The sequence below is a fragment of the Lutjanus erythropterus genome, chromosome 5 (assembly GCF_056507025.1).
Source record: "Lutjanus erythropterus isolate fLutEry1 chromosome 5, fLutEry1.hap2, whole genome shotgun sequence".
NCBI classification, from domain to species: Eukaryota; Metazoa; Chordata; class Actinopteri; order Lutjaniformes; family Lutjanidae; genus Lutjanus; species Lutjanus erythropterus.
In genome coordinates this window covers 20,807,992-20,828,593 of record NC_139321.1, presented here as the reverse complement: position 1 = coordinate 20,828,593, position 20,602 = coordinate 20,807,992, and the positions used below count along the sequence as shown (strand labels likewise).

At 39.5% G+C, this 20,602-nt stretch overlaps 2 protein-coding genes across 7 annotated transcripts; one reads left to right on the top strand and one right to left on the bottom strand.

The window, feature by feature from the left end:
• Positions 1–488: 488 nt before the first annotated feature.
• LOC146326765 (endonuclease domain-containing 1 protein-like) lies at positions 489–10,820 on the bottom strand. Of its 6 annotated transcripts, none has more exons than XM_084719110.1 (4): positions 10,727–10,820; positions 10,451–10,570; positions 2,773–3,120; positions 489–1,613 (listed from the first exon to the last, which is right to left on the bottom strand). In XM_084719110.1, the coding sequence occupies exons 3-4, from the start codon at positions 3,076–3,078 to the stop codon at positions 990–992; spliced, it is 930 nt and encodes a 309-aa protein (XP_084575236.1). In that variant the 5' UTR covers positions 3,079–3,120; positions 10,451–10,570; positions 10,727–10,820; the 3' UTR covers positions 489–989. The 6 variants fall into 6 exon arrangements, with proteins under 6 accessions (XP_084575236.1, XP_084575240.1, XP_084575238.1 ...); XM_084719114.1 differs by having other exon boundaries at positions 2,773–3,117; XM_084719112.1 differs by having other exon boundaries at positions 10,720–10,795.
• LOC146326764 (nuclear factor 7, brain-like) lies at positions 7,636–17,630 on the top strand. The gene is made up of 6 exons (XM_084719108.1): positions 7,636–8,424; positions 9,963–10,058; positions 12,842–13,075; positions 13,287–13,309; positions 14,507–14,622; positions 15,957–17,630. Exons 1-6 carry the CDS (start codon positions 7,897–7,899, stop codon positions 16,523–16,525), a joined length of 1,566 nt encoding a protein of 521 aa, XP_084575234.1. The 5' UTR covers positions 7,636–7,896; the 3' UTR covers positions 16,526–17,630.
• The last annotated feature ends 2,972 nt before the right edge of the window (positions 17,631–20,602 follow it).

The following is a 20,602-nucleotide window of genomic DNA, read 5'->3' as shown; positions in this document are numbered from 1 at the left end:
GGCTAAGGTGTCCCTTAAAGTTTTATCCAAGGATTGCTTGGGAAAACATGAGTTGCATAAAATGCACAAAATCCCTTTTTAGGAAACCATAAATTTATGGTGGCTGAAGAGGAGGAGTTCATCCTAAGACACATTTTTTCTGTGAGACACATGCATCATTTTAGACATGACAGATTTGACATTGGCACTAACGACTTAGTAGCTAGCATTAAAGGAATAGTTTGTCCAAGAATTAAAATTCATTATTATCATCATATGATTATATATTATTATAGTATTATCTACGAGATGCCAAGTTGACTTGAAAGACGTCATTTGCACCATGTTTTAGCCTAAAATTTCACTGTTGATCCTTAGGTTGGAGCCACATTCACATGTGCATGCAAGTGAACAGCATGTTAGAGCTTTAGGAGATTTGGATTACACCGGACGAGCAGTTTAGAAGCTTTTTGTTTGTTTGTTTGTTTGTTCTTTCTCTGTTTCTTAAATTGTTTAGGAGATTCTGCAACACTGTTTTCCTGTAAAACTCCAGCAGTGCTTTGTGGACTTAAAAACTAAACCCAACTTTCAATCAGCATGAAAGTGAGTAGGTAATGACTAAATTTTCATTTTTGGGTGAACTATCCCTTAATGCTTTTATTATGCTGTATTATGACGCAAAAGCAACAAGAACTATAACCATAACAATATTGTCTTTTAAAATAATTTTGACTCAAATGGATGGTTCACACCACAACTATGAAGTCCACCATCCACTGAGTTAGAACAATTTTTAAAATGATAATTTTACAGTTATAGCTCTCGGTGTGGACAGACCTTTAGTCTATACACTTAGGCAAGGAGACGGCTTAAGAGGCTTAATGTAACACTGCTGAGTGAAACCTTTGGCTCAGGAAAATATTTTGCAAAGGGACAAATTTAAGTTTGAAACTTAAAGTGGTTTATGCACCTGGGCACAGACTATGACAGGTGAAGCGTGTGCGGGTGAGTTAACTGACCCTCTGTTTCTGACACTGCCCTTTAAACAGACTGATAGATGGCATTCTCAGCCTTGCTCTCAAGATGCCCTCCAGAGTCTCTAAAGACATCCGCCTCACATCATAGCCCCTCACTGAAGCCCTCGCCTTGTCATTAACTGGCACAATCTCCTCTCCACTGTTGCGGTCATTTCTTCCCACTGCTGCATATGTGGGGAAAAAAGGCTTCACAGAGTCAGGAAGGTTGTCACTGTAGGACGGGCAGCAGTAGGCAGACCACATGTACTCAGGAACAGACACCCTGTTATTGATCCAGCGGGGTTCAGACTCATATGGCAGAGCTCCGGTGATCACGTACATCGAGCCGTTGCAGAAGGCCTTGAATCTTTTCAACACCTCGTTCTCCAGACGGCTCCAGGGGCCGGAGTTGGAGCCTGCTCGCTGAGGGACAATGTTTGTTAGGGTGAAAGTGGCCTCACGGTTTTCTTTTGTCTTCTGGTGCATGCTGGGATTGAGATGGCCTTTGGTGTAGTTGGAGTTCCTGTAGTCCTGAAGCACCGCCTGACTCTCCATCACATTCTGGTCCACAGGGATGCAGAAGCATGTCATCTCTGAGCTGGCACGGGAAAACGCCAACTTAATGAGAGAGACAGAAAAAGACATGTCACTGTTTAGAGGCTGCAAAAGAGTATACTGCTGCTTATTGATCCTTTACACCATGGTTTCCCAAAGTGAGCGTCCTGATCCCCACTAGGAGCTTCACTTGATTACCCCTGCTAAATGTAATTCTATCAACCTTCTGGGTTTTTTTGGGAACCACCGCTTTATACTGTTCGTGCTGAATAGTCATGTGATTCTGCATCTGAATGCTTGTGTGACTAATTCATCCATGTAGCTTGAAAAATAAAAATGAAAATGGAACTCATGAAATGCAGCTTTCCTTTCTTTGTTACATGACCAGAGAAAAGATCATGATGAGGGTGTCAGTTTTGTTGTGTGTACGTTTTGAGAGTGTTCATCTGTTTGACGGAAAATGGCAAAAACTTGATTACACCAGTCACACATTGACCACAGTGAAACACACAACAGTTAAACAGAAACTTCTAGTGTTGCCTGTCACACTGTCAGGTGTAGCCTTGAAGCTTGAACACAAAGTCCCATTAGGTCTACGAGGAAATGCAGAATTTTTACCTTATACCTTGATAGAAAAACACCAGGAAATAAACAAAGGGAATTATGTTCCCTTGTAGAATAAAAATAACAAAGAGGAAGAGCTTTGCTTTACTCTGCGTCCACTAATCTATAATCATACATAATCCACTTAAAATAAGGCAACACTTTATTTGAAAAGGTGTGCATAAGACTGTCATCACACTGTCATGCCATGACACCTGTCATGAACATCAGGTGAATGTTTGTGTTGTGTGTCATTAAGTGTTACCAATGATAATACTACACAATCGTACACACACTCAGTTTCCAGTTTATTATGTACACCTACCTTAAACTAATACAGTCTAATACAACAGCCCTGCTATGAATCCTCCTGTAATGACGGTTATAATGTCCAGATTTGATTGAAACTACTTTAGAGAAGTGCTGACTCAATTTCATGATCAATTTGGATGATTTTGCTTGTTATTTGTTTGTACTGTATTATACAGAGAGCCGTTTCTCCCTTATTTACCCTACACTCATTGATATAAATGCGGTGGACAAAATAATAAAAGAAATGCCAGCTGGTCTTGGAAGAAAAAGGCTGCTCTTGAACAAAACACACAGTTTTCCTTCTTACCTGCGGTTCATACATCCAAGTGGAATTGGGCCGTTTGCCATCTGCAGAGCTGAGTATGTAGGCAGAGTACAATGGTGCACGTTGCTGACGGTGATACAGGCTGGCAAAGTGGTACTGGTTTTTGTAGCGCTGGCAAATCGGCTGGTATCCTGCTCCAGCGATGCCACTTGGTGGAGCGTTATCATAGAAGAAGCTGAGGCACTGGGAGAAGTCATCGCTGATCTCTCCATGAGCCAGTCCACCAAACCAGGGCAGAAGAAGAAGCAGAGCTCTGGGGGAAAATTGCAGCATCTTCCTCTGAGACATTCTGCACAACAGAGCAGCAGGCTGGCTGTGTGTATACGTCTGCTGGAAAGAGATGGCAGCAACACACTTTGTTGACACACTTCCTCTCAGACAGCCCCAGAGTTCAATAAAACCTATATGTCCTTTGTGTGCATTCACCGTCTGCAGTAAAGGCTCTGAGGTTCCTCTTATATATAGCAGTTTCTATCCACCCCCTAACCCCTGTTTGCTCTCAAACTTCCCCTGTTAACCAGCAGTCAGGGTGGCTTCTGGGAAAAAATGGCATTGCATTGAAACCATTTTATCTCAAGTCTTTAATCGTGGTGATTGTGGCAAGCCGAAAAATGATGTTTATTCATGACTTGAATACATTTGTCTTGACTGACACATGAAACATGACTAAATATTTTGAATAAAAACAACACAAAAACCTGCAGGGACTGACAGTGCAGTGTATGGTTGTTGGCTGCAGAAGCTGTTGTTGTTGTGTATGCATCTCCCCCATAAGCAGGTTTTTATCGTGAAAAGAACTACAAATGTCTTAAGGTGCTGTTGCATTTCCCTACAGGGTGTCTGTACCCAGATTTCTCACACTTTGCCTAAAAAGATGATACTACAGGCAGAGTGTATGTACTCTGCAGACAGAGACAATGATCCGCACTTCTGGTGGGTCATAAATGAACACTGAGAGGAATTATTTTTATCCATATGTTGTTTTGTGCAAAATCCTGCATAGTTTGCATTTAATGGATCCTCAGTTTCAGCATTGATTTGTTAATTGCTATCGCCACACAAATTCACTCGTCTGAACCAGCTGTCTTTGCTTCATTTTCTGTCCCTCACCAGTTTCTGTCTTGTTTTCTTTTGTCATCAAAAATTCCCTCATTGTAGGAACCATAAATATTTTCCGGAATTATTTCTCAACAGTTATTTTACCAAAAGACTGTGGCTTCCTTCTTTCGTCATGTGCTTAATATGTTAACGGGGAAATCCTCCGTTTTTGTTGTGATGTACGCCTTTTTTTTTATTGCTACTAGTATCTCCACTAGCATGATTAGGACAGATTTTTTGTGGATGAACTTGTTGCTTCTTTGTGCACGATGATCAGCTTGTCAGTTGCCAGAATTTACACAATGAACATTTCTGTTATTTACCATTTAAAATTGTCTCTTACAGAGTAGTCAAAAGAAACACTTATTGTTTTGCAAATCATTCACTGGTGTCTGGAAGCCTATTAATTATGGATTAAACTAATAAATATTATATAACATTAGCCATGTCTAATTATGGCTGCAAGTCATGATTATTTGTATGATCAATTAATCTGTCAATCATTTTCCTGATTAACTAATTTGTTGTTCAGGCCATAAAATGTCAGAAATGATGAAAAATGAGATCAGTGAAAGTCCTGAAAAGTCTTGTTTTGTCCACAACCCAAAGATATTCAGTTTACTGTCATACAGGAGTAAAGCAACCAGAAATGATTCACATTTGAGAAGCCGAAATCTCCCTCCTCCTCCCCTGTTTCCTCTCAAAAGTAAGATATTAAAATATTCCATTCTAATTTGTGAACGTTGATTATTTTCTCTTGAAAGTGGAAATGAAAAATATTGCTCCTTTCAACACCCCTTTGCAGTGATTTTTATGTTATTCAGCTTCAGCTATTTATAAATTCATAGCATAAAATATTATCTTAGCATATACAATATAAAAACTATGAACACTGCTTGAATATATGGTCTTAAATTTGTTGCTTTAGGAGGAATTCCAGGATTGGATGAGGGATAAAATAGTCACATGCTGTATGAATCTTGAATTTTAGATGTGGGTGGATAATTATGGCCATCTAGTGACCGTTTGGAGACATGACAGTTGGCAGCAGCGTGACTATCCAGCATGCAGGAACTAATCATGGTCATCATGCTGAAACTGGTTGAACTGTGAGTAATAAGGTTGCATTACTGTCACTGATGATGAGTTATAACCTGTGGATGACCAAAAATTATCATAGTCTCTGTTTCCACACAGAGAAGAGCTGCTGAGTCTTATTTAGAGATCATACAGGGTGGTGACGAGGGCTGAATCTTATATTTCATTTTAATAATAAAAAAAAGGAAGTTCCTGCCTAAACTTTCTTATATTTTTTTGGACCCAGTGGTGGAGGAGGTATTTAGATCAGTTACCCAAGTAAAAATATTGATACTACACTATGAATATACTCTGTTACAAGTAAAAGTCCTGCATTTAAAATGCTACTCAGTACAAGTATGTATTTATATTTGGGGTAATGCTCTTAAATCATTAAAAGTAAAAGTATTACATGCAGAAAAAATGTGCCCTATTATTATTATTATTCATTCATTCATTCATTAATGTAAAAGCAGGACTTTACTGGACTAAATTGGACCTATTTTTTTAATTATTATTATGGATTAATGTGTCTCCAATAATCTCCAATAAACAATTGATTGTTTTGTTGGAAAAAATTCTGAAAATAGCGAAGAACGCTGTCACAATTACCCATTGTGACACCTTCACAATGTCAAAATTATTACAAAAAGATTACAATTATTTAAGAAAGGAAAAGCAGCAAATCTTCACATTTGTTAAGCTGAAACCATTAAATATTTTTAAAAGAAAAATGACTTACATTAAACAATTATTAAAACAGTTGCCTATACATTCTCTGTCCATCGACCAATTATTTTAGCTGTATTTGTAACTGTTGAGTAGTTTAATTTTTATTTAAAAACTTAATATTTTAGAAACACTTAATATGTTTTGTGTGTAAAAATATTGATTTGTGAAGTGACCAAATACTAAAGCTGTCAGTTAAGTAAAAGAGGGAACTGTGATGCTGTAGAGGAGTGAGTGGCAGAAAATGGAAATACTCAAGTAAAGTACCCTCCTTTTACCGAAGAAAAACCTCCTGACTTACTCACTGAGCGTCAGCCAGTTTCTCTTCCTCTTTCTTGTTTTGTATTCCTGACTCAGCAGCTGTAGGCTGTGTTTTGAAACTTATATTGAACATGTGGCTCACACAGGCTGCCTGTTAAATAAGTTTGCACACTATGGCTTCACACTGAAGCACAATTAATGAGCATTAAAGCTCCCTTACATGATCCCCCGATGCTTTCTTACACGAGAATTATGGTAATAAACACAGTATGAGTAGCTAATATTGATACCAACTTGAATATATTGTGATTACGTTATTTGCTTTAAGTATGAGTGGAGTGATGAGTGAGTTACTTCTGTTATTAGTAAATCCATCCAAGTCAGTGTGAAATGTTTTATCTAGTTTTAACTACTAATTTCAAAATACTGAACTACGCAATGAAAGTAAGTTCATTTATAGCACATTTCAGAGTGCATTGTCACAAAGTGTTTGAAATGAAATAGCCAAAGGCAACATGCCGTAGAAAAGCACCCTAAAAATATAATAAACTTCTATAAAAACCTAACATAACCGACTGTTTTAACAATTAAATACTTTAATAAAGTGTATAATGGCAGCTAGAAAACATCTGTAGGCTAGCGCCGTCCCATCTATTATTCCAAAAGAGGAAGAAATTAAACTAACAGCTCTATAAAGGCCTACATGGGTACATGATGAAAAGTGTGGAACTTTAGCCTACATTTTATAGTTGGCATTAATGCAGTTTAGACTGTTAGCCTAGCATGCTAACTTAATCAGTGTTACTTGGTCATTTTGTGGAACATTATTGGATTAACACTTTAATTTTTGGAAATGGAAATCTTCCGATTACATCATTACTAAACAGTGTGATGTATTTAATCAATTAATGCTATAACTAACTCTTTAATCTGTACAGGTATACATCATACATTAGCAAGGTAGTTTTCCAGTTGGTTCAGTCAGCTATGCAACAGCTGAGTTACCTTAAACATGGCAGTAGGTGGTTATGAGTAAATATTTAGTAACACCTGTAATCTCCATGTAAAGAACTAACTTGTGCAACAAAGTTTATGCAGTGATACATAAAAAAAGCACTTGGTAAAATTTCAATGTAAAAACAGCTGGTGAGACTTTGTTTTGCTCTGCTTTACACACTTTAAAGAGAAAAAGCCACAAATCACTTTGAGTTTCCTTTAATTTCCCCTTGAGGTATTTTAAATAAACTAAATGTCTTGTCCAACCCTGATGTCCCTGACCTGTGGGATAAACAGACCTACACGTCTAACTTTCAAACACTGAGGTAGTCAGTACATAAATAGGCTATCATTGGTTGTATAAAAAGATTTCTTGACTGTAACTGATGGTTTTATGAATGATTTACTAATGCTGTACCTTTTTCTGTTGGCTTAGTAAAGTGAGAAACTCTTGACCCCTTCATGAATCACTGTTATTGTCTGGAACTGACGAGTTAATCAAGGTAAATCTTTCACAACCTGGCTGCCAAAGTTGCTCTTAATAATGCTCGTAAGTGTTCACTAAGTATTAGTAAAAAGCTGACTTATCTGCCCTACCTATATTTCCTCGATGATAAAACATGAGATAATATTATTGGCTTAATTATGTAACATTGGTTTGTTTTGTTTTTTTTAAATTGTGGTTTAGAGTTGTTTGGCTCCAGGCTGATATGTGGCCCTCACGCCCTGTAAAGGAGCTCCATCACAGAGCCTGTTGCTGCACGTCCTCCTCCATCTCTTCCGTGAAGAAAACATTTGCTGTCAGCTTCAGACCACTCCCTCTCTCTCTCTCTCTCTCTCTCTCTCTCTGTCAGTGTGAACGGAAGAGGAAACGTCTAGTTTTAGCTTCAGTTTTTACAGTGTTGCCACAGTTGTTGTTTTTTTGGACTATGTGTACAGCAGAGAATGGCGGAGGCCAGCGCGCTTGAGGAGCTGCAGACGGAGCTCACCTGTCCGGTTTGTCTGGAGCTCTTCCGGGACCCGGTGATCCTCGAGTGCGGTCACCACTTCTGCCAGGTGTGCATCATCCAGTGCTGGGAGGCCAAGGCCGACGAGCTGTCGAGTTGCCCGAAGTGCAGGAAGTCTTGCGGCCGTAAACTGCGACCCAACTCGCTGCTGTGTAACGTGGTGGACAGCGTGCGGAGAGCTCGGACCATGGACGTGGCGGCGGGGATCTACGGCTGGGACCCGGCGGGCGCGGCGCTGGAGGAGCCGGAGGAGCGGGAGCCCGGCTCCAGCATGAGCAGCGTGGCCTCGTCCATCGGCCACTGGCCGCGCCTCGGTATGGGTCTGGATATGTGCGAGGAGCATGAGGAGAAGCTGAAGCTGTACTGTGAGGACGACCAGCTGCCCATCTGTCTGGTGTGCGGCATGTCCCGAGACCACAAGACCCACAATGTCATCCCCATCAACGAGGCCTTTGAAAACTACAAGGTAGGACACTCCTCCCTGAGTGAGTTCAGACAAGTTTCTTCATGATAAACCTCGATCTTTTTCGACCAAAGCCATTAAAATAACCAGACCACTATCTGAGATGAAGTCCACTTGTTTTCAAGCTGGGGGTCAGGGACCAACAGGGGTCCTTTAGTGGGCTGTTGGGGGTCCTCAGTAAAAGGAGGAAATAGTGTATTGTAACTTATCACATTTTTTGAAAGTTGGAACCAAAGTTGTCAAAAGTGTCTAAGGATCAATACTTTTTCAAATAACACATTTAAAAACATACAATACTAACAGTTGGTAGTATCAAAAGTACCAAAGCTGAACCGGTGTTCAGTTTTTATTGTCTTTATTGTTTGATCACTGTAGAGCTGTGACAATTAGTCGCTTTATCAATTAGTTGAGATCAAAATTTTTCACTATTTTCTGACAAATTAATCGACAGTGAAAATAACCTTTAATTACAGCCCTAGACATGTTTCTTTCTGATAAACCTCAAGCTTCTTAGGGCCAAAGTATGAAAATACCCAGAAATTTCAGTTTATACAGACCACTCTCTGAGATGAAGTAGCCCAGTGGTGTTCAAACTAAGGTCCAGCTATTTTGATAATGGTTTTAATTAACTTTTTGAGAAAAATTGTCCAAATTCTGTCTCTCAAATGTCCTGGCTCCTTCAGCCATCTTTGATTGTGGACAAAACAAGACATTTGAGGAAATCATCTTGTGCTTTGGAAACACAAACATTTTTCACCATTTTCTGTCATTTTATGGACCAAACAACTAATCAATAAAATGAGAAAATGATCTACAGTGAAGCATTTTTAGTTGTCAAACTTTAAAAAAAAATCTAAGAACAGATTCCTTAAGACAATTACATGTCTGTGTTCTAATGTACATCTATTGTGACCAAAAAAAAAGTTTGGAAACCCCTGAAGTAGCCTACTTGCTTTCAAATGCAGTGTACTACAGTGAACTAATTTCCATACTCCACAGTACTTATTTTATACTCCTCCCCTGCTTCTGGGAAGAAAACGTGTTTGACAAACTTTCCAAAAGTCTAAAGCCTAATAAGATGTGTTAAATAAGCAAATCTGCTCTGACATGTGCACACAAAGCTTCCACAGAGTAGACACTGTGACATGCTTGTCATTTTTTAAAAGAAGACACCCTGCTTGCCCTGCCTGGCAGCCTTTGGGAACTTTGTGTTTTGCAGGAATTCAGCAGGCCGCTATGAACTCCCTCCACTTTAAACTTCGCAGCTGACTCTCAGCAAGTTTGTTTGAAGAAGACTTGCTCTGAGAGGCCTCTCAGTGCGTCTCGACATGTTTACTGGTGCTGAATTCCCAGTTTGTTTGAATTTGTGGGTCAGAGCTTTCAAGTGAGCATCATATGACTCCCATTAAAGAAGATGTTGTTGTTCAGAGCGAGGGACCAATCAAATTAACCCTTCATTTAGGTATAATCTGGTTTACCAACACCACTTCTTAACCATGTTTTGCATGTGATCAGCTATTTTTGCTTTTTTCTACCAACAGGATAAGCTGTCTGTCGCTCTGGAGAGGGTCCAGCTGCAGTCAGAGGAGGCCACGCTCTTTCAAAGACAGACCAATGAAAAGATCCTCCAAATTAAGGTATTAAAGGCATAATTTATAAACTCATATAAACATAATCCCTCTAAATCATCACTTATGACCCTCTAGATGTGTGTGGTGGTGGTGTTTGATCTGCAGAGACCCTGTCCTCTGCCTGTATGCCCTTATTTTTGCTTCATTTTGCTGTGCTTGGGATGATTTACCCACCCAACATGATGGTACTTGATATCCTGGGAATGGGACTCGAACAGATCCTACCTTTAACTTGAGATATGTCTGTGTTTATTTGTTTGTTTTGGTGTGAAAGAAAGAAAAGGTATCTCCCAAAGACAACCCCAGCAACGAAAAAATACTTGAGTGTGTGCATCCTTTGACTAGAACCAGAAATTCTGGTGGCTGTGCAACATTTACCAGCATTCCTCCACCTTTACCTGTCAGACAGACGTGAACGATGACGGATGACTCATCCTGAGCGTGATGACACAACAGGTCGTTAGTCAGGGTTGTCTGGACGTGATGGTTCTCATGTTCTGCGAATGCCGAGGTCCTTCCTGAAATTAGAGGGGTTGTTAATAAACAATCATACACGTCATGTCATGTTTGTCTTTCTCACACTCTATTCTTTCACAGAGCACGTGCATGCACACACACACAGCACGTACAAGTGTATAAAAGCTTGCGTACACACACACACACACACCCCTCACAGAAAGAGATAACAGCTGACAGAAGTTAGGTTGGGTTGCTTTTTCCACCACGGCAGCATTCACCTCAAACTCTATGAGGTCTCTATGTGTGTGTCTGTGTGTGTTAAGCAGAGATACGAGTGTAGTGTGTTTGCCGTGTTGAGTGTTTCTGTTGCAGCAGATAACCTCACATATCTCTGCTCTAGACTCCTACCAGCTGTCTTTCTCCATCATGTCTGTCTTTTGCTCTGAATGTCTCAGCATGCATAGTTTCCTGCCTGTCTGTTTGACCCAGTTTTATGTGCATATTCACAGGTTTTCACTTCTCTGTTTCTCCGTCAGTACGACAGGATGTGGGTCAATAAGTGGGGAGGAAGTCTGTCAATTCGTCTTTTCCTACAAATTTCTTTTCCCGTGTGTTTGTGCTCATCATTTTGCCTGCCCACCATACATCTATCTTCAAATCAAGCTCTAAAGGAATGAATTCATTATTTGTACTCTTTACCCAGTGCCAGTATTACGAAGTAAAAATCTTATGTAAAGGGGAACTCCACCAGATTTACTCATCAAAGTTTGTTTACAGGTCAAGTGGAGTATGACTGCATACGTGCAAAGAGTTGTGTAAAACCTTTTGTTGCGCAAAATCTGATAAATTGCCTCAAGTGATGTGACTTACATCACATGCCTTGAAAGACTGCAGAGTTGAAAATAACAAAAATCCGGGGGTGTGGAGTTGAAAAGAGTTGAGCTTCAAATACCTCGTCTCTGCTTGAGGCTAGCAGCTCGAGGCAACATTATCTGCTACTAGCATAACACACCTGAATCTCCAGCCAAACCGTCAATGGTTGAGCTGCATCATGGGTAATGTAGGCAACACCTGATAAGGAAGAAGAATCTGTCAAATAGATATCTAATGTTGTGCTAAATCGATTTTTATAAACTGCCCATCGTAAGTCAGACAGTGTCACAGGACTGCAATGTTAAATCAGTGGAATACTGTTTTAAATAGAAGTACACAAGTATTTAGCACAAGGTGTACTTAAAATATAAGTGCTAGTACTCATGCATGAAAATGGTTATATATTACATAATTAAATCATTAATACTAATGCAATAATCTGTAAATAGGATTGTCCACAACAAGGCTGTCCACAACCTTGCCCCTACATATCTCTCTGACCTCCTCCACATTGCTACACCTGCCCGCACCCTCAGATCCTCTTCTTCCATCCATCTCATCGCCCCCGCCGCCCGTCTTGTTACCATGGGGAGCAGAGCATTCAGCCGCTCTGCTCCCCAGCTCTGGAACTCACTCCCACCTGACCTCCGTAACACAGACTCACTACCACATTTCAAATCCAAACTCAAAACCCATCTGTTTAAACTGGCTTACTCCCTCTGATCACATTTGCATTGTCCAATTTTAAACTGTATTTTGTATTTTATTGTCTTTTTAATACTGTGTCTGCTTTTATGTTGATGATGTAAGGTGACCTTGAGTGTCAAGAAAGGCGCCTATAAATAAAATGCATTATTATGATGTTAAGACCATTTTAACTAATTTACAAACAGTTTTTGTAGTTTATTCTGTAACAATCCATCATATTTTATAAGCTTGTGTGTTTTCTATGTTAAATTTGCAAAGTATCTAGTCAAAACCAAAGAAAGTGCCAGTAGGTTTGGTGTCAGTTCTTCATAGTCAAAAACCAAGGCTCCTTCTTACGTATTTTTTTCCCAAACAGAGCAGCAAAGCAGCAGATGTCTTCTCTTTATGACTCAGTGAAGATTTTGCCTGTAATAAAATAAAAACAAATATATTAAAGTATTTTTTTTGCCTGTGGCTTTTAATGTGGAAAAGCCAGCATGTGTGCTGTCTGTTTTCAGTAACTTTTGGTGATTTAGTCAGTGTTAGTTTAACAAACAGATAAATTTAAGCAGAACATTAAGGTCAGCCTTAGTTGACTGACACATCTTCAGTAATGCAATGCTTCACAGCAATTTATATGAAATAAATTTAATTTACATGATCATAATGGAGACTTTGGGTTCATGTTGGAGTTTCTCTAAACTAACTAACACTCTAAACTAACACTCTCTTGTATGTTCCTGCTTACTGAAGTCCTCCTTGTGTTTCAGGAGCGAGCGGGAGATCTGGAGGAGCTGGTCACTGCAGAGTTTAGCCGTCTGAGGGAGTTCCTGCAGGAGGAGGAGGAGCGCATAAAGGAGAGACTGCAGAAGCAGAAAGAGGAGAAGCTCAACCAGCTGGAGGAGGCGCTCACGCAGACCACAGAGCAAATCAGCCAACTGGAAAGTACAGCCGACCAGCTTTGTGTTAAACTGAGGGAAGATGAAAACCCGGAGCAGCTCAAGGTGAGAGAGAAGAGGGAGAGGATGAAAGGATGATGCTCATGATGTTTGTATGGCATCTGTCTTTTAACCCAGATAGATTGAAAAAAAAATGAGGAAGAACACAGCTGACAAATAACAAGGAATATTGCTATTCTGTGTCAGAGATCTGAATGTTACAGTCGAGACTGGAGTATTTTGTAATCACAGGCTTGTTTTGTCTGCTTTGTTTCAGGGTATCAAAGATTTCATTGGAGGGTGAGTATCATGTTGATCAGATCATTCAGCAGCAGTATCTTCACCAGGTGTAAACCAGGGATCCTTGTGGTTGTAGTGATTCACATTTTTTGAAAAAACCTTGAAAAACCAATTTTATTGGCCGCTCTGTTTTATACCATCTACTGACTCATCAGTCCCCTGCAAGCTGTCAATAACTGCTAGGCTAAAAACAAGGCTAATCTGTGGTAGGCCATGTTTTTGCCCGTGAACTTGAGAAATTGAACATGATACTTGTTACTTGATGCAATTGCATTCAGTTACTGGGGGCAGCTCTATGCCAAAACATGAGCCTTCTGAAGAGCCACAATATCCCCCGGGACATGCAGGCTCCGATCTGATAAATGGGGAACATTAAGTCTAAATTATTTAGAATTTCAGCTTTTGTGAGTTTCTCCAAACAATGTGTTTAATGGCTTGTTGTAAAGCCACCTGATTGCTTTTAATGCTTTAAATAAATAACAACTTGTCATTAATTTATGGTTTATCCTTATTTATTTTATACAGTTAGATGATCTCGGTTACAATAACATTATTCTATTTTATGCTTTTTAAAGAAAAGTGAGACTATACTATGGAAAAAACACTGTGCAAATCTCTGCTGGTTGCATCCGGCAGTTGTGGTGGCATTGCAGTAGGTGCTTCACCATCTGTTCAATGGCAGAGATTTGCACTCTACTGAGTGCACTCTTCTAATTATTACTCACTCATTTCTAGGTAATGTTTCTTCTATCCCTGCATGACATCTGACCTAATTTAAATGAGATACCTGAAGTCACAAGGCAGTGGCGTACTGTTGAGACAGGATGTCTGGGCATGATTGTGGTTTAGTGAGTTGTGTTTGTCTCACATTGTTTTGTCTAAGAAGCAGAAAGTCTAACTGGCACTGACAGAATAATTAAAAGTTTCTTACACGTGCCACTGTAGGCCAGACATTCTTTCTATTTAAAACAATTTAAAACTTGTAGGATAAGTGTTTTGTCAATTTTTTTACATATCTTCTCGAATATTTGCCTTTTCTAAATAAGAAATTAGAGTAATAGTAGTAGTCTAATGTGTGTCTACTGAAGCAACCACAAAGCATGTATATTTTTAGTTAGGTGTCTTTCTTCCCTCCTTGTGCTACCTTTTGCTTTAAATTGTTTTTAATAATAATCTGTCTCACTTTCTCTCTGCCAGGGCTGAAAGCGTGTTTGAGCGTCCCCCAGAGGTGGCTGTCAACCTGCAGTCAGCAGAGTTCCTGGGACCTCTGCAGTACAGGACCTGGAGGAAAATGAGCTCAGTTTTTCAGCCAGGTACAGACACACATGTGTATTCTAGTGATGCGCGAATGGGCACTGAGTTGTTCCGATACCACATATATACATAAATCATCCACCTGTCACCCACCCAAACATATTATTTTCTCCAGTTAAGAGAACTGCACTAGTCTCTGTAAGCTATATTACATTTTCAAAGATGTGGAACAGTGTGAACTCTCCCGGTGTTTTCTTCATTCTGTGTTGTATGACTGTTTTCTTTGATGATTAACTTCAGTGATTATAGAGGTTGCCTTCAGTGGTTTTTAGACCTTTCCATGTGTGTAGTAATGTCACTGCAGCAAAACTAAAAACTGTAGTGATAAACCTGACAGGATAATAGAAAGTTTCTGATGGAAACAGAATGAAACATTTAGTTTCTGAAATATTTTTTTAGACGCCTCTCCAAAAAAAGTTTACCGTATATACCTGGACTGTGTGCAGAAGAACACAGAACGTGACCGATCCTGTTGGCGTGCCGGTAGATTTAAATAATCAGTGAAATTACGCTGCTGTGCCTCGTGCATAAATGTGCACATAGCATCTCTCTTCATGATGAGATGGACAATTTCACCTGAAGAAGTTCATTCTTATGAACCTCGATCCACATATTAACTGCAGTGCTCATGGTTGTAACTGTGGTCTGTGCGCTAATTATACTCACACACACTTTTCCATAAATTTGGAGGATGGTTGGAATTGATGCAGCAGAGGCTGAGATAACTTTGTCTTATACCAGTCAAGGTCCAAAAATGCAGGATCCTTTGTCAGCACAGTTTATGTAAAAAAAAATTACAATCTCCAAGCATAAGTCTAGATCCAACATGAGTAAATTCTTCTCTGACATTCTGACTTCGACATGTTAAGTTGGCTAAATCTACAAAAAGACGTTTTGGATCTTTGCATTTTATCCTCAGTCGAGTATCAACCTGCTCTGTTTGGAGGAGTTGGACGACATGAGTTTCAAACATGTCTGAATCTGCCTTCCAAACTTAATTACACAGTCAAAGTCATGTCTGCAAAAAGACTTATTTTGGGTCATTTGCCCATGACGTGCCATCATGCATTGTTGATGATTGTGTAACACTAGTATGCAATACTGGATTTACATCACAGTTTTCTATCTTGACGCAGTATCATTTATATTTTATTTGTATCCATGTAGCTGATGCTCTTATCAAGCTCGTCTTACACTAATTGAACAGGTTGGCGTTCGGTATCTTGTTGAAGGTCACTCACTCCCAAGGAGTCTTACCTGTGTCACTCTCTGTAAACACATATTAGTTGTAGCATTGGTCCATTTCTAAGTCTTTTTTTATTTGCCCTCTTAGCTGTCACAGCGGTGTCCCTCGACCCGGACACAGCCTACCCCTGCCTGTGGGTGTCCCCCTGTCGCACCAGCGTCCAGGTGGGAAAAATCCAGCCCAACCTGCCCAACAACCCAGAGCGCTTCACCCGCTACAACATTGTCCTGGGCTCTGAGGGCTTCTCCTCTGGCAGACACTACTGGGAGGTGCAGGTGGGCTCCAAGACGGCGTGGGGTCTGGGCGTGGCCACGGCCTCCGTCAACAGGAAGGAGGAGATCAGCCTCTGCCCGGATGATGGTTTCTGGACCCTGGTGCTCAGGGACAATGGCAACGGCACCAGCGAGTATGAAGCGTGCACCGACTCAGAGGAGGAGATCTTGTTACATCCCTCCAAACCGCTCAAGAGGGTGGGGGTCTATCTGGACTACGGTCGTGGTGAAGTGGCGTTTTATGATGCGGGAGACATGAGCCACCTCTTCACCTTCTATGATGCGAAATTCAAAGAGCCTGTTTTCCCATACTTCAATCCCTGGCCCATTATCAACGGACACAACTGGGAGCCGCTCACCATAGTAACACCACACTGGGAATAGATGTCCTTTATATTAGAGGACTGATGCTCTGCATCAGTAGATTCAGAAAAAAAAGCTGCAGAAGAGGATTCAGCTGCTGATGAACGTAAATGAACTAATTTTATGATAATTCACAAATCTGCCTCATCATAAAGACTTTGTTGTAATAATGATGTGGTGCTGATGAACACATGAACATGTCTACTAAAGGACAAGCCAAATGACACTTTAAAGGACGTGGCTGTTGATATTCTATCTTTTTCTTATTGTCAGCAAAGTCCATTATAAGACCAAAACCAGCAATAAATTAATCTGACGAACAAGTACTGTCTCTGTATCCTAAGACCGACATCTGTTATCGCTCCGTACCATTAATTGCTATTGTATAAAAAAAATTTAAACTACATCAGTGAGCCACACTGTTGCACTGGATTACATGTTCAGTTAATACAATGAACATGGTCCCTGTGGTTTATTTTGACACCACAATATATATCTATGTCATAAACCTTGACTAGTGCTCCAAATATGTGTTATTCCACACTGAAAATAGTCCCTGCAATGCCTAGGTGTTTTAGCAAATCATTTTGACTTTTTGTTAAAAAACTGGTGCTATATTTTGTAACCATTTTGTTCATTTTAAGTGGTAATAAATGGGCTTAGGGTTGAGAACCAAGTATTGAGAGACGGACCAGCTTGTTGACAGAAAGAAGACTGTAGAATAGCCTTATCCTTTAAGATATTGTATTGGTACTGAATTCATTAGAAAATGGGTAAGGCATATTGCTTGCTAATGTAACCAAAGACTTAAAGGTTCTCTGTGGAGTTTTTGACCTCTAGTAGCACAATGGAGATGATTTTTCGATGAGAGGGTCCCTGTTTCTTCTCATTCAGTCAGTGATTTCATACAATATAACCGACCTACAGGTGATATATATACTTCAAAACTGGCTTCATATTGCATTCAACACATTTTAGAAACATACACAAATTATACACAGGTGTACAGAAAAGAAACGTATTAAGGTAATGTTTGTTTGTTTGCAGCAGCTGGACTTCATGTATTTGCAATCATATTAATATGGAATATCATAATTGTGCACCACATGTTAACTTACACATGTATTTACAGACTTTTCACATCAAAGATATCACAAGGTCAGAGGCTCTTTTAATGGCCTCTAATATTTATGCTTTAGCATTGTTTATGGATGTGATTGTCAACTTTAAATTCAACATATTTCTCTTGGGCTCAAAGTCACACAATGTGTTTTAATGAGTAACACTGAACATAAACATAATTTGTTTGTTTACAAGAGAACTCCACGGGGCACCTTTATCCAGTACACTTTCTGCAGAGAGGTTTAAAAAATGTTTTTAACTGACTTTGCTGCAAGGTCTTACTGTGTGTTTTAAAATTGTATCTAACAATTTATGTAACATCATATATTTTTTACTGTTTTATACATGTTGTATATCAAATCCTGTTGTTTTAATAACATGTACATTGAAAGCAATGATGTTTGTGTAATAGATTTAACACACTTAATGACTTCTACATGCCTTTACTTCACTGGACATTTAGCTGTGAATGTCCCACCACCACCACTTCTGTCAAACTGAAAGGTAATGTGTATTACCACAGAAAACATTGTCTAGGAGATTTTTTAATAATTTCATTAAATTTCTCTACTGAGGTTGTTGTTAGTGCATTTATATCCACCAGAGGGCGCCCAAAACTAACTGACTACAGCTTCACTCTGTGCCTCAGTGGTCTTCATAACACAACCTATGAATAATATGGAAGCCAATTTGCAGCAGCAGCTGCAGCTCACTCAAAGCTTTCTGTGAAGAGTTCATCTCAAGAGTGATGCAGAATTATTTTCAAGTCAGGTCAACTAATTTTTTAATATAGCCCCATCATAAATCACAAATTTACCTCAGGGGGCTTAACAATCTCTGCAAAATATGAAACCCTCTATTCCTAGAACCTTGATTCAGATAAGGAAAAACTTCCACAAAAACACTTTAAACCTTTTAACTAGAAAAAGATCAAAGACCAGAGAAGGGATCCCTCTCGCATGATGAACAGACATGCAATAGATGTCTTTTTTTTTGCAGAATAGACCAACAGCGTCCACTCAAGCTACAGTATGGACACTAAGAGTGAGGTGTACACATAGATGAATATAATGCATTGTTTGATGGAGCAACGTCCGGGCAGTGCAGAGCAGATCAGACCTCCTCTCCACCATGGAGATGTGGAAAGAAGGACAGGCTACACAAACATTCAAGGGGATGAATCTCCACGGTTCAGATCTAAAACATCTTGAATTAGCCCCTGATAGGCAGCAAAAAGAGAGAGGGGTCCCTGGATGGCTGATGGTCGGGTGTACACTTGTCAGTCAAAGATCTATTGAGACATCTGAGTGAACTGTTGCAGAGTGTTGATGAGGTCTTAGATACAGGGGGGCAAACAACACAAACCAGTGTGATCTAATGGCCCTTTAATAAATACACCTCTGTGGGGCTTATGATGTGTCAGAAGAGTTGCAACAACACACAACAGAGGACAGAGCATCCTGTTTGACACAGTCTCAACAAAAACTTAGACAGGGTTGCACCAACAAAGAAAAAAAATTATCTACGGTTAGTTCTAGCCAGTGTTTAGTAAAACTCAGTTTAAAATTAGTATATATTACTATATGGACATGTGGCACTTGGGCTACATTGTTTGCTAGCTAGGTAAAAAGTTAATGAAAGAGTTCATTGTTATCATTGTAGAGAGGTTTCAATTTTTCTCTCCTTTGAGAAAAAAATGTTGGTTGAATTATGGGGGAATATGGCCAAATATGTAATAGAAGATAAAAATTGAACACCAGCACAGTAATGGATCAACTGGAGTGAAGAAATACAAAATAAGTGAGGATGTCCTGTCAAGGAACTTTTTTTTTTTTATTTGCTCAAACCACCATTTTAAAAGTTAGGTCTCTTCAAGTGTATGTCCACACATTTTAAATTAGAGTTTAAAGTTTGGGTGTAACAGATTTTTTTTTTTTTTTTTTTATCTATGTTTAGAGTGAAAACTAAACTTAATGAGAGGTTTAAATGCAATCTTTATTAGTTTTAAGCTAGTTTAAAAGTTTGGTGCAAGCATGATTTTATTGAGTTTTATTGAGCCCCTTGTTGGGGCAACCCAACATTAACATTTGATTCATATGTGTTACTGCTGTAAATACCTATTTGTCATGATAATCATGTGATTATCCAGTTTGGGTTTTGTGTTCACCGGTCATGGACACGCACAAAGTGTTCCTTTTTCCAGTTAAGCAAGGTTAATGTGTTGCTTTGTGCCAACTGAGCAGTTTGGCCATCTATTACGAACAAATAAATAATGAGAATTAGACTGCCCCAAATAAAATGTATCTGTTATCCATGTCAGTTTAATCTCTGCGCGTCATCTAAGTATACATTAACCATAGACTCCAGGTTTTAAGTCCAGTCCGATCCTATTCTCCTCTAACTGTCCTGATCTGTAATTAGATATTATTGTAGGGTGATCAACGAACAGTAACACAAGCCTTCACTTCTACATTACTGCTCTGCTGCCACTCTGTCTGTCTTCATCCCTGTCTGTGATTGGTTCAGCGAGGGTCAAGGTGAATGAAGTTTAAAGTTTGACACCAAAAGTAGGCGAAAAGTTTTGTCTTTTTACACTTTGTCCAGTTTTGTTCCATCCCTCATCCCTCTTTTCATCTTGTTCATCCTTCATCTTTCCTTGACTGATCTGTTCCCAGAATACACCCCCTATTTTTAACCCTCAAGTGCGTGCAACTTAGCTTTTCTGTAATGGATCTCTTTTCTTGCCTCTACTCAAGAATTTGCCTCTCCCCTTTCGTCAATAATTGATGAGGAGAGGGACGGCAAGAGGGGCTGAAGCAGGACAGAGAGGCTGAAAGACGGGTGTTGAAGTGATTAATGGAAACCTCATTAGGAAGTGGAGAGAAGTCAAGCTATACATTATACCCTGAGTCTGGAGAATAATACGCTTATCAGGGTCTGGTTCAGTTTGAGAGCCGAATGTTTAATGCAGGTTAA